This window comes from Tamandua tetradactyla, chromosome 13 (genome assembly GCF_023851605.1).
Source record: "Tamandua tetradactyla isolate mTamTet1 chromosome 13, mTamTet1.pri, whole genome shotgun sequence".
In the NCBI taxonomy this organism is placed as follows: Eukaryota; Metazoa; Chordata; class Mammalia; order Pilosa; family Myrmecophagidae; genus Tamandua; species Tamandua tetradactyla.
Genome location: NC_135339.1, coordinates 78,265,261 through 78,278,947, shown reverse-complemented (window position 1 = coordinate 78,278,947; position 13,687 = coordinate 78,265,261). Strand labels below are relative to the sequence as shown.

At 41.7% G+C, this 13,687-nt stretch overlaps 1 protein-coding gene across 4 annotated transcripts in view; it reads left to right on the top strand.

Moving 5' to 3' along the window:
* The window catches only part of GFRA1 (GDNF family receptor alpha 1), a 207,111-nt gene that overhangs the window by 52,296 nt on the left and 141,128 nt on the right, over positions 1-13,687 (top strand). For 3 of the 4 annotated variants that reach the window (XM_077126128.1, XM_077126129.1, XM_077126127.1), the window contains exon 5: positions 12,133-12,147. The exons of the other annotated variant lie outside the window; for it this stretch is intronic. In XM_077126128.1, the coding sequence (XP_076982243.1) occupies positions 12,133-12,147 (15 nt within the window). The remainder of the gene's footprint in view (positions 1-12,132; positions 12,148-13,687) is intronic. 4 annotated transcript variants of the gene reach the window in all.

Sequence of the window (13,687 nt, the reverse complement as noted above, 5' to 3'; positions counted from 1 at the left end):
AAATATTTAAATGAAGCTCTTATAACAGGACTTGGCATCAAGTAGGAGCTTATTAAATGTTGGCTTTTTTTGGAAGCTCACTCTTCATTGTCCAGCTCAGATTGTATTAAGCTTGTCCATGAAGCTTACTCAGCGCCCAGTGCCTGAAATTATGGTACTGTTTTCCTTTCTGTGTAGAATATAGTGCATCTGGTTCCTCCTTTCTGTTATAAGCAACTTCATTGGAGGTACTGAATTTTGGCTATTTCTGGGTCTATTAATTGCTTATTATATAGTATCATTTCCAGTGGACTTTAAAAAAGTATCTGTGGATTCAGAAATCGGAAATTTTATTTTTCCAAGTGTGATCATACCTGCAGCCTTGATTTTTCCTCTAAGAATTAGTTAAGGTAGGCTTTATCCTCAGTTATAAATGAGGGAACTTAAGGAAACCAAAGAGAGGCTAAGCCACTAGCCCAAACCAATTAGGGACAGAGCTAATAAGTGGAACCCAGAACACCATCAAGTTTGTGTTTGCAGACGATGATGCTTGAAAAAAGTGTCTAAAGCATGATTACAAAAATTTAAAACTCTGTTAGATGTTGGGATCCCTTTTTCAGGGAGCTCTTGGCAAGCCAGGCTCACAAATCCTTTATGGAAATGACATTTACACTTCATAACTGAGCCAGTGAATAGTATCATATAGGTTTAAAAGGATCTTAAACTGCCAGATGAACTTCCCCTTCTTTTTTGAAAAGGTATTTAGTGAGGTGTGATCTGTGGTAATCACATTTGCAGCTTGCTGCCTCTTCAAAAGGATGACAAATGTTTCAGGCTGTTGTCTTCCTCATAACAGCTGCAGAGGTGCCTTGTAAGGTGTTCTCTGCACTATCATTGATCTCCCTCTAAAATACCTGACTTCATCGTAGACGGGCCCAGCACGGTGTGCTGTCCTGCCACGCTCACCCATGGCGTGGGATGGAGAGAGCTACTGGAGCCTGCAAATGGGTGACTTTAGCAAATGGACCGCTTTCAAGAAGACCTGTGCTCTGAAAGGTTCATGCAGTAGCTGCTGTTTACATTTAATTATTTACTTCTGACTTCTATTGACAAATAACTTGCATTTATCTGATATCGAGCTTGGGTGTAGCCTCTTGGTTTTAATGTTTATTCACGTGGCAAAAATTTATCAGGATCCTGCTTCCAAAGAAAGAATATGACTATGAGAGAATGAATACTCCATCACTAGAGGTTTTCTCATACCTTTTCCTTGGGCTGTATCATTCCATGCTGCCTGTTGGTGGGCATGGGAAGTAGACTCTGGAGTATTCTGCTGGATGCTCTCTGATTTCTTGTTTTAGAATCCAAGCAAGTACTTTTTATTCCTCACAACAAGCGTAGTTACCAGAGTGCCAAAGAATTTTGTTGATCTTAACAATATCCTGGAACTTAATTGCTTACAAATCTCCAAATTATCTGCTTCTACCATGAAAATACCTATGTGATTTGTTACTCATGCAGAAGAATAAGTCATAATGATGGTAACCATCTATTAAACGCCTTCCATGTGCCAGGCACTCTAAGTCTTTATGAGCTTGATCTTATTTAATTCTACCAGCCACCTTATACTCCATTATCCCAGTATATCTGATGAAGGCCCTGAGGCTTACAGAGGGTATCTAACTCCTGGTGGGAGAAGCCGAACTGAGACTCCTGCACTCTGACTTCAGAGCCCACGTGTATACTGCCTGCAACCACATTGCCTCTTATCCTCATTCTGACCCCTCCCACCACCTCTCCCACCCTCCTTTCATGACTTCTAGTAGGATGCACCTGGATCAGGGACAGTGACACGAAGCTTTGTAGCTCCCTTGTGCTTCCTTGTATCGTGGTGTTCTTCTTGCTTTCCTGACCCTCTTCTTGGAATTCTCATCTTTTCACCCAGCTCCACATCCTTTCCCCTGGCCTTTCCCTTCCTTTAGCCATTGGCACAGCCCTACTGAAATAGTTGCGGTAGTTTAAAAGAGAATTAGTAAAGTTATAGAAAGTAAATATATATCTAAGTGATTTCTGCAGTTGGACCCAAACTCCACTGCTGATAAAGTTACAGAATAAAATATGCTTTGGATTCTAGGAATATGGGGATGGTCATGAGATTGAAGATATTATGGATAGGCCTCTAATTAACTCACTCTAGAGATATTTTGGAATGGAGGAGGCATATTTGTTTGTCAATCCTTCCATCCGTCTCTTCTTTGGGCATTTGCTGAGAGACAGCGGTTAAGAGTCTGGGCTCTGAAACCAGACTGCCTGGGTTGAATCCCAGCTCACTTGCTTCCTCATGACCTTTGGCAACTGTCTGGGCCTCTTTGTTTGTATCTGTAAAATGAGGATAGTGCTAATAGCTACCTTTTAGGATGATTGAGAGGATTAAGGCAATCTATGTAAAGTACTTAAAATAGTGTCTTATGTATGGAATGCTCTGAAAATATACTAGTTATTATTAATATTGTTAATAATTAATATTATTTGTATGCTCTAATACTGGACCCTGGGCTTTGATATCAACTTAAAGAGAAAGAGAAACAGCAAAGGTATATTAGTGCAGATGTGCAGGGTGATTTGGGAGCATATAGCGGAGGATCCTAATGAAAGAGTCTGAGAATGTTCATTATAGAACTTTAAGACCAAAAGGAATTGCAGAGATTCTGAACTCCCTTTGGAAGCCAGGGCTTTTAAATGATTTGTCCAGGATTATTTAGGTGATTTATGGTTGAGCCAGGCCAGAAACTGTGCCTCCTGAAATTCAGGGCAGGTTAGAGCATATCAAGGGGCCAAATCTCCTCCTTGAAGACTTGGGCTAATTTGCCAAAACATTTACTCCCACATCATTCTGATCGGTAAGGCTTGATGTTGGGGGCGCTTCTCAGAACTCAGGCTTTAATTGTCTCCGGCTCCTGGGAGCTCTCCTGATAGTAATTTGTGCCAAGCCATCAGAATAATGATGATGGCCATTGTCTTATGTTTACTTGAAAGTTGTCCATCCTGATAATGATCATCTGGCAAAGACTGAGAGATTCATTCTGTTGGACGTTTGCAACTACCCAGTTTGAATTTAGGAGACTGAGTAACCAATTCGATTAAAATCTGGAGCCCACAGACCTGCCTGAGGAATACGTGTGGTGAAGTTAATCAGTTGACCTGGAAATGGAGATGAAAGAACATGTTTCAGAAAGTGTATGTTGGAATTCGGGGAGAGGAGAAAAATTGATTTAAGACAGCACCATATCCTTAAAGGTTTTCGATGGTTTATAGTTTATCTGTAATGGGAAAAATACTTCACCACTGAGATAATATCTTGGGATAAGTTTGAAATCACCAGTTGTATTATGGATGTGTTTGTGGATGTATGTGAATTGCAGGGAATGAAATTTTTTCTGTGAATGTAATTTAGCGTGGATAAGATGATGAATACACTGTATGCAATAAGAACACATTTGATGTAATGTGTGTAATTTGAAACTTAAAACCATTATGTTTTAGAACTGGAAGGGACCTTAGAGATCATTTAGTACAAATCATTTTGCAGATGTTGGTGCTGAATCTCAGAGAAGGTGAGTGGTTTTGCCTCCAGTTAGGACTAGAATCAGATATTTAGGTTGCTGCATTTGTTTAAAACACAAGGCTTGCTATCCATGGGCTCACTTCTTATCTTTCACCAATAGTGATTGTGTGTTATACTAATTAGAGCTTTAACGTGATTTCTTCTGGAAGACGGGCCAACCTTTTAGCCTTTTGCATATGTCTATGCTTAAAAATAGTTTCTGAGATTCTTAATTAAGAGTCAATTAGGTAAGTTTAGGGAAATCCGAACAATATTACTTGTTAACCTTTTCTTTCATTTGGATTATTAACTTGGCTTCTTAACATTCCTGTTAGCTGATTTAAAAGAATTCAGAGAAAGTCATAAATGCTGTTCTTTCCAAAGAAAAACACTGTTGCTAGAGGGATTGAATTTAATATCGTTTCATATCATAAAGGTTTTAATAATGCAGTCTAAAGTATTTGTACATGAATTCATTAAGCCCAGATTAGTCTTATTATAATTACTCAAAAAGTAATTCAATTTAAGAGAAAACATTTTAAATGGATATAAAATACACTGTTAGCTGGGAAGCCATACTGTTCTACTTTATCAGCTCCATAAAGTACAAGCAGATTTGAACATAACTTTCACAGTATACAGAATGCAATCATAAAAAGTATTATTCCTAAATCTATTTTTTTTATGTTCTTTCAGTAGTTAAGAGCTTTATTTTTCTGTGCTAGGAATAAGATATACTAGGGATAGGATGCCATAAAAATGTTAGGGACTTACTCCTTGGCACTGCCTTCCCAAGTCCATGTAGGCTGAGAAGTTGCAGGCACATGGCGCGAGATTGATGGTGGTAGCATATTACCTAGAAAATGTATCAGGAAGATCTTCAGGGTTTTTTTTTTTTCCCTCATCCACAAATAAAAGACATCTACCAAGCACCATGTGTCTTCAGAGGTAGGACAATGACAGGCAAAGTATTGGTCTTCATTTCCTATGTGATAAAAGATGGGGGAGGCCAGCTAGGAAAAATGACAGAACTTTCCCCAGCCTGCATCTGGAAGAAGACAGAGAAGAAAAAGGAGCGTGAGATAAATGGCCTTCCAGCATTAGAGAACTGGGTTAATTTGGCATGGAGGACTGGCAACTGAGGATGCTGAGGCTGACCACTTAGTCCTTAAAGCTATTACCAATCCTCCCCGGGCTCTGGTCAGTCTGAGCTGCCTGAGTGTGCCTGGAGGAAGCGAGAGGGTCATGGATATGGGCTGTGCAGCTACATGACTGCCTGAGCTGTCTGGCTTTGGAGACACAGAAAACTAATCACAGCCCCGGTGTGGTGCCACTGAGGCCGGGGATGGGGGTGGGGGGGACTCCGGAGCCCTTGACTCTGGCTGAGCTCCCAGAGAGTGCAGGCCTGCACCTGGGCAGGAAGGGGGCCCGCATTAAGTGGTTTGTTGTGCTCAGACTTTAACAAATTTATTTAATAAAACAGTAGAACTATTTTCTCAGCCAAACCCTTCATAGAACCCCATTATACGGAGCAGAGCGGCTGTCTTTGAAGCCCGCCGTTTCAGCTGCCCCCTGCAGCCCCTACCTCTTTTGAACCCTTAACCTCAAGGGAGCAGAAGCTTGAAACACTGATCAAAGCCAAGGATAGGGCTGGGTGAGCCCCTTAAGTGGGAACAATGACAGGTTCAGAGAAGAAAGAGTGTCAGGGGGTTGAGTGGTGCCAAAAACAAAGATTGGATCCTAATTCTGGATTTCTAGAACTTCCGGGTTCAAATCTCAAGCTGTCAGATCATTTGGTGATTGAAGGTGGGCTTTCACTGGATCTCTGATCTGAAAGCTTAAAAATAGTTCACTCTTGTCCCTTATTATTTCACGCGAATATGGTAATATTTGTTAATTTTTGGGGGGTTTCTTAAAGGGATGTAGCTTCATGATGACAAGAAGGAATTCAAACGAACATTTTATTTTAATGGCTTTTTTTTTCATGATCCTTTTATGGTCTTGTACAGTTCACAAAGGCTTTTTACAAAGTAGACAATCAATACATGCTTGTTGAAGAGTAATATAACTATTTATAAAAGATTTTCTGTGTACTGGCTATTGTGCACTTTTGTACAGTAACTTAGTCTTCATAGCCATCTGTGATATAGTACAAGACTTAACTATTGTTATTATCTGACTGATGAGAAAGCCAAGTGTTGGGGAGGTTGGGTGATGTGCTCTAAGATCACACAGCAAGTCAGACAAGACACGAGCTCTGTCTGCAGGGCCTGAGCTCTTTACTGCCCTGCTCTATTGTTTATTATTGAAATAACCTTAAATTTTGTTTATTGACCATGCACCATAAACCAGCCACCATTTGCTAAGTGCTTAACATATATGGCCTTTGGTTATTCTCATAGAAAGTCTGAAAATAAATTTTATTACCCCATTTTATAAATGAGGAAACTGAGCCTCAGAAAGCTCGAATAACTATTCTAAGATCAGAAAGCTGGAATATGGTCTGGACAGGATTTGAACCTAGAATTCTTAGACTCCAAACTCCAAGTACTCTATGCTGATTAAATTATCTAATTATCCTTTTGATGTCCCTGAGGAAGGTAAAAACTTTATTCCTATCATCCCCATCTTATAGAACAGATCACTGGGTAGAAGAGGTTGAGTGCTTACTTATCCCAGGCTTCTACCTGGTAAGGTACTGGGACCCAATCCCAGGTCATTGATCTTTAGGTGGCCACAGCCATGTGGTGACATGGTCCTGAGTCCTATGTGGGAGTGCAGGAGTTAACCTCTGCCCTCCTGGGAAAGCCCACTTGCCATTTTTGGACTTGGGCTTTGTCATTCTGAAGCTAAACTTCTCTGGAGTGCTGATATTTCAACAAGAGGGGAGCCATTGGTGGGCCCCATTTTTTAATATAGAGAAGAAATAATTCACTTCATTCACTAGGATTTGCAGAGGATGTCATACAGACTGAATTCTAGTTTCGTATCCACATATGAACTTGCTGGTTTTTGGAAACTTGGTGAGGGACAACTCAGAGGGTCATGGAATTGAGTCGGGCTAATGAGGAACCCGGCCCTCATTCGAGGAAGCAGCCTCCACTTGGGCTGTTCTCTAGATCCCTTTCTTGGCTCCCGGCTAGTTGAGTCCCAGTAAAATTTACAGTGCTTTACTATAAAAGCATTTGTACTTGAAAGAGATTTTCTTTCTGTAGCTCAAACCACAGGAGGACTCCCAAGACAGCTGTCTCCCCAGGTGAGACTTCTTAAATGGGAGTTAAGTGCATTCATTTTCAAGAAACTAAACTCCCCTCATCTATAATTTAACCTAGAAAAGAAAGCAAAATTGAGAGAGTGGTACGATTACATTGTTTGAGAACTAGTAGTGTTACCTCCCCCCGTCTTCTGGAAGTCATGAACATTCACTCACAGTCTGGCATCTCTTTCATGCTGGGGGAAGTGGGCTAAGTGTGATATTGTAATAATAGCGAGGGTTTCTCTAACCATAGTTATGGACCGTGAATTAAAATAGTAAATTATTCCTGGTAGACTGAATGGGCAATAAGACTGCCATCCAGTTCTCCTCATAAAACAAAGCAATAGATAAATAAAGGAGCGCCAACTCACTTAACCCGCGTGGCTCTGTGCACTGCTAATTATTAACCCAGGCGTAAGAGAGGGGTTCACCCAGAGTGTAGTTAAATCATTTTTAATAGAGGTAAACAGTAGCCATGTGGATGAGTAGCACTCAAGAAAGTTTTTAATCAGCAACGTTTAGGAATCACCCAGTCTAATTGCCATAACTTATTAATAATAATAAATAATCTGGTCTTTTTTTATGGCCCCTGTCTCTGGAGGACTCAGTGCATTAAAGTTCTCTGGGGTGTGAATCTCTCAGTAGCTATGGGGGAGGGGAACACATATCCTTGATGCTCGTTCTTAACGGACGAAGCTGGTTATTGAGGCTGAGAAAGGCAAATCTGAGTTCCTTCTTTCATATTTTCTTCCCCCCACATCTGAATCACCAACTTATACATGCCCTTTCATCTATCTATAGGACCCGAATGGCTCCCGGGGGTGGGGTGAGGGTAAGGGTTGGAAAACAGGCTTTCTTTGTTCACTAGAATGGTTAGGGTTGAGGTTTTCCCCCCTGGGAAGTGGGTATGAGCAACGGCTTGTCTGAAAGAGTTCATTTCCTTTGCACAAATGTCCTGGGTGTCCTTTGGGCTCCAATAGGCTTCAGCAGTTCCCAGCCGCCCTGCTGTAGTTTCCAGTGCTTGTGAGAGTGGGAAACATGGCACTGAGTCTTACGCTCACCCTGATGATTCCCCTAGCAGATGATGGGAAAATGCCTCTATAAAGTAGCTAACTTAACCTCCCCAGTCTAAAGCCTGGGTGTTAGAATATCTCCAAGTCATTAGTGAGGAAACTCAAGCTCAGAGAGTGTAAGTGGTTGACCCCAAAATATTTGTTGTGGTTGGTTAAGCTGAAAGGAGAATCTCACACTCCAATTTGAGACCCTTCACTTCTTATAAGTGGTTATTCTGGATGGTTGTGGGGCCGGGAGACGTAGACAACAGAAAAGAGAATGGGTAGAGTATTTCTGTGGCCTCTGCGGTTCACAGTTGTTTTTTTTTGGGGGGGGGAGGGAGTTGTTAAAACATAGCACGCAGTACAGAAACTGCCACCTTCTCACTTTTCCTTCTCGTCATGAATCATTTGAGCCCGAGTCTGGGTGACGGTTTCAGGCGGGAAAAGTGAACTTTAAAAGAAGGTACCCAAGTTATTTTTACACAGAGCAAAAGGGCTAAATGATACTAAGAATGGAATGGTTTTGCCCAGCCCACAAAATATATAAATTTAGAGTGTAAATTAGAAGATAACTCACATGCTGATTGTTGCAGTATTTATACTAGTGTTTAAAAAGTCTGCAGTAACTTATATGAAGAACAAAAGTCTTTTGGAGTAGAGAATATGAGTAGTTCTCTCTGCAGATTTGTCTCCTAAAGTGTGAAATATACCATGGAATGAAAAGGTATAAGGAAGGTCACTAAATCCCTGCCTGAATTTCCTTCCTTCTTGCTCACTGATACTTTCCAGTGTTTCAAACCAGTATTGAATTTTGAAGGAAGTTCTCCCTGTCAAAGAACATGGAGAGGAGGTTGAGGATTCTGGACAGATATGGAGACTGGGTCTATATTTGAAAGACTAATCTTATTTCACTGATATTTTTGAGGCTGGAAACTTTTGTCCATTTGTATTAGGAGAGAATGATAATCTCTAATTTGTACTTTGCTAATAATTGGAATGAGCTTTCCTGCTTCATTAAGGTTAAATGGTTCTCACCTAGTCCTGGCCCAGCCTTTAATTCCATGTGTGAGCTTGGGTAAAAAACTTTCTTAATTTTCTGCGACTCAGTTTCCTCATCTCTAAAATGAGGGGATTGAACCAGATGAGTTCAAAGACAGACCAGCCCTCTTCCCCTCCCTTTGGTGTTACCCACAACAGTAATTAAGGCCATAGTTCTTATCCTCAAGAGCTCATGGTCTACATAAATAACTAATTATAATATGAGCTCTAATTGCAACATGCACCAATTACTCCAGGAGCACAGTGGTGGAAACAGTGAGTTCTCTCTGTGGGAATAGGCTCCAAGAAGTGCTCACAGTGGTGGTGACATTTGAAAGCTGAGTAGGACGCCTCTTCCAGGTGTGCAGGCTGGTGAGAAGGTGGGTGGTACAGACTGTGCATTCCAGAAAGCAAATGCTTGTGGAAATGGGTTTACCAAGCTGCCTATGGTCCTTTCCATGGTCTATGAGCAGTGTCAGGGGATTAGGGGTCAGGGGCATTCCACATGCTGTCATGTCAGATTGTGCTCATGGTGAATTGTTGAGGTTTGAGAATAATGTTTACCATGTTTATGTTAGAGCAGAGCCAAGGTCATCCTATAATGCCACAATATGTCCCACTTACATGGCCTAGTTGGCTTTCCTGAGTGTGAGAGAAAGGATGGTGTTTTAATCAACTACTCAGGAATTGTGAGTTTGCAGTTCATCTTACCTATGCTACAGCCACTGTCCTGGATATTCCCTTGGGAACTTGTGCATTGCATGTGAACGATCCCATTCCTGTGGTAACGTGTGTCCCAGTGAATGAAAAATGCTCTCATAGATATTCTCTCCATGCAGTCTATTGAGTCACCAGGTGAGTGTTTGATTAACACCATTCATGGGCCCTTGGTTCTTTGTGACTTTACAGAGATAATGTTTCAGCTCACAACTGACAGCAAGATGAGGTGTTGAAGATGTAGCTCTGATTTAGGTTTTCAAGACAAACATAACTTTAGGTTTTAAAATTGGGAGTGAAACATGTTCGTTGTTAAAAATTTAAATAATACAGGAATGCTAATATAAGGTTAAAAAGAATGACCCCCAGTCACATCACCTGAAGATAACATTTCCATGACCAGCATCACAGGTCTCACTCCATGTGACCATACCCAAGCACACTTGCACACAGAGGGGCTCAGGGTCTGTGCTCCATTTCCCCATCTGCTTTTATGGGTTAACATTAATCAAGGTCTTTAAGTCATCATTTTTAATGGCTGCATCATAATCCATTGTATCCATATATTATTTTTTTGTTTGATTCCCTATTTTTTTGACCTTGGCAAAACACTGGATATTGCCTAATTAGGCAATATCCAGTGTTTTGCCAAGGTGAATATCCTTGTAGGCTTCTTTTGTACTTTTAGTTATTTCATTGGATTAAATTCCTAGAAGAGATACTGATGAGTCAAGAATTTCAGAGCTAACATTACTCTACATATTGTCTAACTATCTCTTGGAAATTTTGAACCTGGCTCCCACTGTATGGTGTCCACTACATCCTGCTTTGGGCTCTCTTACTCTAAGTTATGGAATGAGAAAGTGTGAACAGACAAGAAAACTTTTGGGGTGATGGGGAGGCAGGAGAAGAAGTAAAGCAAGTCTGAATGTATGTAAGAGATGTCAAAAAGTCTCAGGCATGCGTATGTGTTCACCAAAAGATATGTGGGAAAATGTTCATCCCAATTTCTAATTGCCAAAGACTGGAAACAATCCAAATGTACATCAACATTAGAGTGACAAAATAAACCACAGTATAATCAAACAGTGGGTTGCTATACAGCAGCGAAAATAATGTTCTAGCACTTACTATGGCTTGGATAACTCCCACAATCACTTTTGAACAAAGAAGCCAAATGTTAAAACAGAAAGGCCTACTGTATGAGTCCAGATATATAAAGTTCAAAACCAGGCAAAAGTTAATCCACGGTGTTGGAAGACATGATGGTGGTCACTCCTGAGGGGTGGTAGTGCCTGGAGGAACACAAGTGGGGATTCTGGAAGACAGAATGTTTCTTGGGTGCTAACCATGTAGGTATGTTCACCCACCTGTACAATTACAATTGATATCCTTTTTCCTAATAGAATAGAATAAAAACTGTACTTAAAATGAGCAACTGGCAGGCCAGATTGCCAGGGCAGGTCAGCTGGGTTGGGCTGGGATCCCCATTCTTTCTTGCTTTTTGGAGTCATGTATCTCCCTAGTCTTTACCAGATTAATTCTTCATTGGTCTTGAGGACTTGGTTTAGGAGTTATTTCTCCAGGAAGTTCTCTCTGACTCCCCTAGTCTGGTTCAGCCCTCTGCCTCGTTGACCCCATACTGATGATCTCTCTGCCTGCTTTTTGTTGATGCTCTTTTCTAGATATGTGTTTCTCAGTGCCAGACATAATGTTTGGCATGTAGCAACCTCTCAATATTTGTTGAAAAAGATAAATTAATCTCTTTTCATCTTTCCTAACAGATCTTTACCTAGGATTTAGTATGAAGACCTATTATTATTTGTTGTGGATTATAATGTAGAGAATTTGTGTGAATGTTTTGTTTATACAGTTTATTAATAGGGTCTTTTGGTTCTATTATTTGTCTTTGCTATTTTTGCTGCTTATTTATAAACTGGTCCAGCAGCTTAACAGTAGGTCAGGAGATGGCCTTTTGGAATCAGATAGACCTGGGTTCAATCCTAGATCCATTCCTCACACCTCCGTGATCTTGGATGTGTCCTTTAATCTTTCAGAACCTCTGTTTTCCCATCTGTAAAATGAGAATGACAATAAAACTTACTTTATGGCACTGCTATAAATAATTATAATGTTAATGTTAATAATAAATACCAATTTTTGTCCATTTGCTGTGTGCCAGGGGCTATTCTAAGCCCTTAAGATATATGACTTAATTTGTTCAATCTTTCCAATACTCCTACGTGTTTTATAGCTTGGGGAACTGTAAGAGGCAGTTAGTAAGTGTAGACTGGGGATTGAAGTCAGGCAGTCTGACTGCCCGTGTTACAGGGAACATTGTGTGTGAAGCCCTCAGCAGAGGCACTGTGTTATCTGTGATTATTGTCATTGTCACTTTCAACATGATTATTAACGTCTTTTTCTCCTCTCTTTTTCCCCCGTGTTCTCCCCCTCCCTTTCCCTGTTTTACTGTCTCCTTGCAGATGTTTTCCAGCAAGGTAAGTTCCATTGCCTCCTGCCTACTTTTCCATGGACTGTGCTTTTTGGGGAACAGGGGTATATTTGGTGTGCAGAGGGTTTTGGGGTTTTGAGTTCTCTTTGGACATGTCACATGGGCGTTTGGGGGAACCACAAGGACAGCGGCTGTAGATGTCCCAAGCGTCCACCTCACTGGTCTGTGCAGCCCAGCTTCTGCTGCTTCTTCTGGACCATGCTTGGGGATAGAGTGGGAAACTACAATATGAGGCCGGGGATGACTGGGGAGGGGTCTGCAGCCGGACCCCTGGGCACAGGGTTGGTGTGGGACCGCGAGACAGGTGAGGAGCAGGTGTCTGTGAAGGCCAGTCAGGTAGGACACCTCTTGGCAGGAGCCCCCTCCTGAGCCATGCCTCGGGGTCCCTGTGTCGGGGCCGGCTGCTGCTTTGGTCAAGACTCCAGATGCTGGTTCCATGTGTGGGTTAATGTGCCAGGCAGACATGTTGCTGTTGTGGAGGTGTGGGCAAGACCACAGCTGGCCAGTCACTTTGTCCCCTTCAACCCAGCTTGTCCCACATACCTCCAACTGGACCTGTGACTGAGATGGGGCCAGGGGAGGGTGTACCATGTCTCATTTGTTTTAATGGCCAAGGTCTTGTGTTCTGGGGATCTGGAGCTGGAAAGCCTAAACCCAGACAGCATCTTTTGGCAGATCTGGTTGACTTTTAAATCTGGCTGCATTTTAGTCTCCCACATAGGATGCACAGCCACTGTACTCTAGGATGTGGAAGGAGCCTCATAGGTTGCAGCACCGTTTTAACCTACCAGACACACATTACAAGGAGGGGATTGCCCTTTTTCTTTTTTCAACAATTTGAAATGACTGGATGAAAGTGGCAGGGCATAACTGTACTCAAGCTGGGAAATATGTTTAGAGTGCATGTCTGCTATGTCTTTCTTGAATCCAAAAGCTGGCTTAGGATAAAAGAGACTGGTTTAAAAATACACTGAGGCATTCCATAAATAGCTTCCAAATAATCTTACAGCTCGACATTTTCACAAGCGTTATTTCACCTTAAACATGCGGAGGGTGTTACGGAGAATATCTGCTTGCTCTCTCTGATGGAAGCACAGTCGTGGGTAACACTGCAGATACTTGCCGTGTTGTCTTTTAAGAATCTGGAGTCATAGACCTACTTTTATAAATAATTCATAAATCCCAACAAGCTATAAGTAATACGTTCCATTTGGCTAGAGACTAAGAGATGAGCAAAATTGAAAAGGTGCCGCGCCTGTTCGCGGAATGCAAGTGCTGCTGTCTGAGTCCTGCGGTGAATTTTCTTCCTTGACAATTTGGGGGTTCAGTGGGATGCTCTGGGAGGAGAATTTTTAATTTTTTTTGATGAACTATAAAGCAAGCACCACCCAATGCTGACCTGCATTTCTCCTCTTGAAACACAACTCTTGAGTTTGGAAAGTCTTGCTGGAGCACGTGGGCAAGGCTCCTGGAGAGCAGGGCGGGCAGGGAAAGACGAGGCCTGTGTGGGAGAAGCCTTTTCTAAT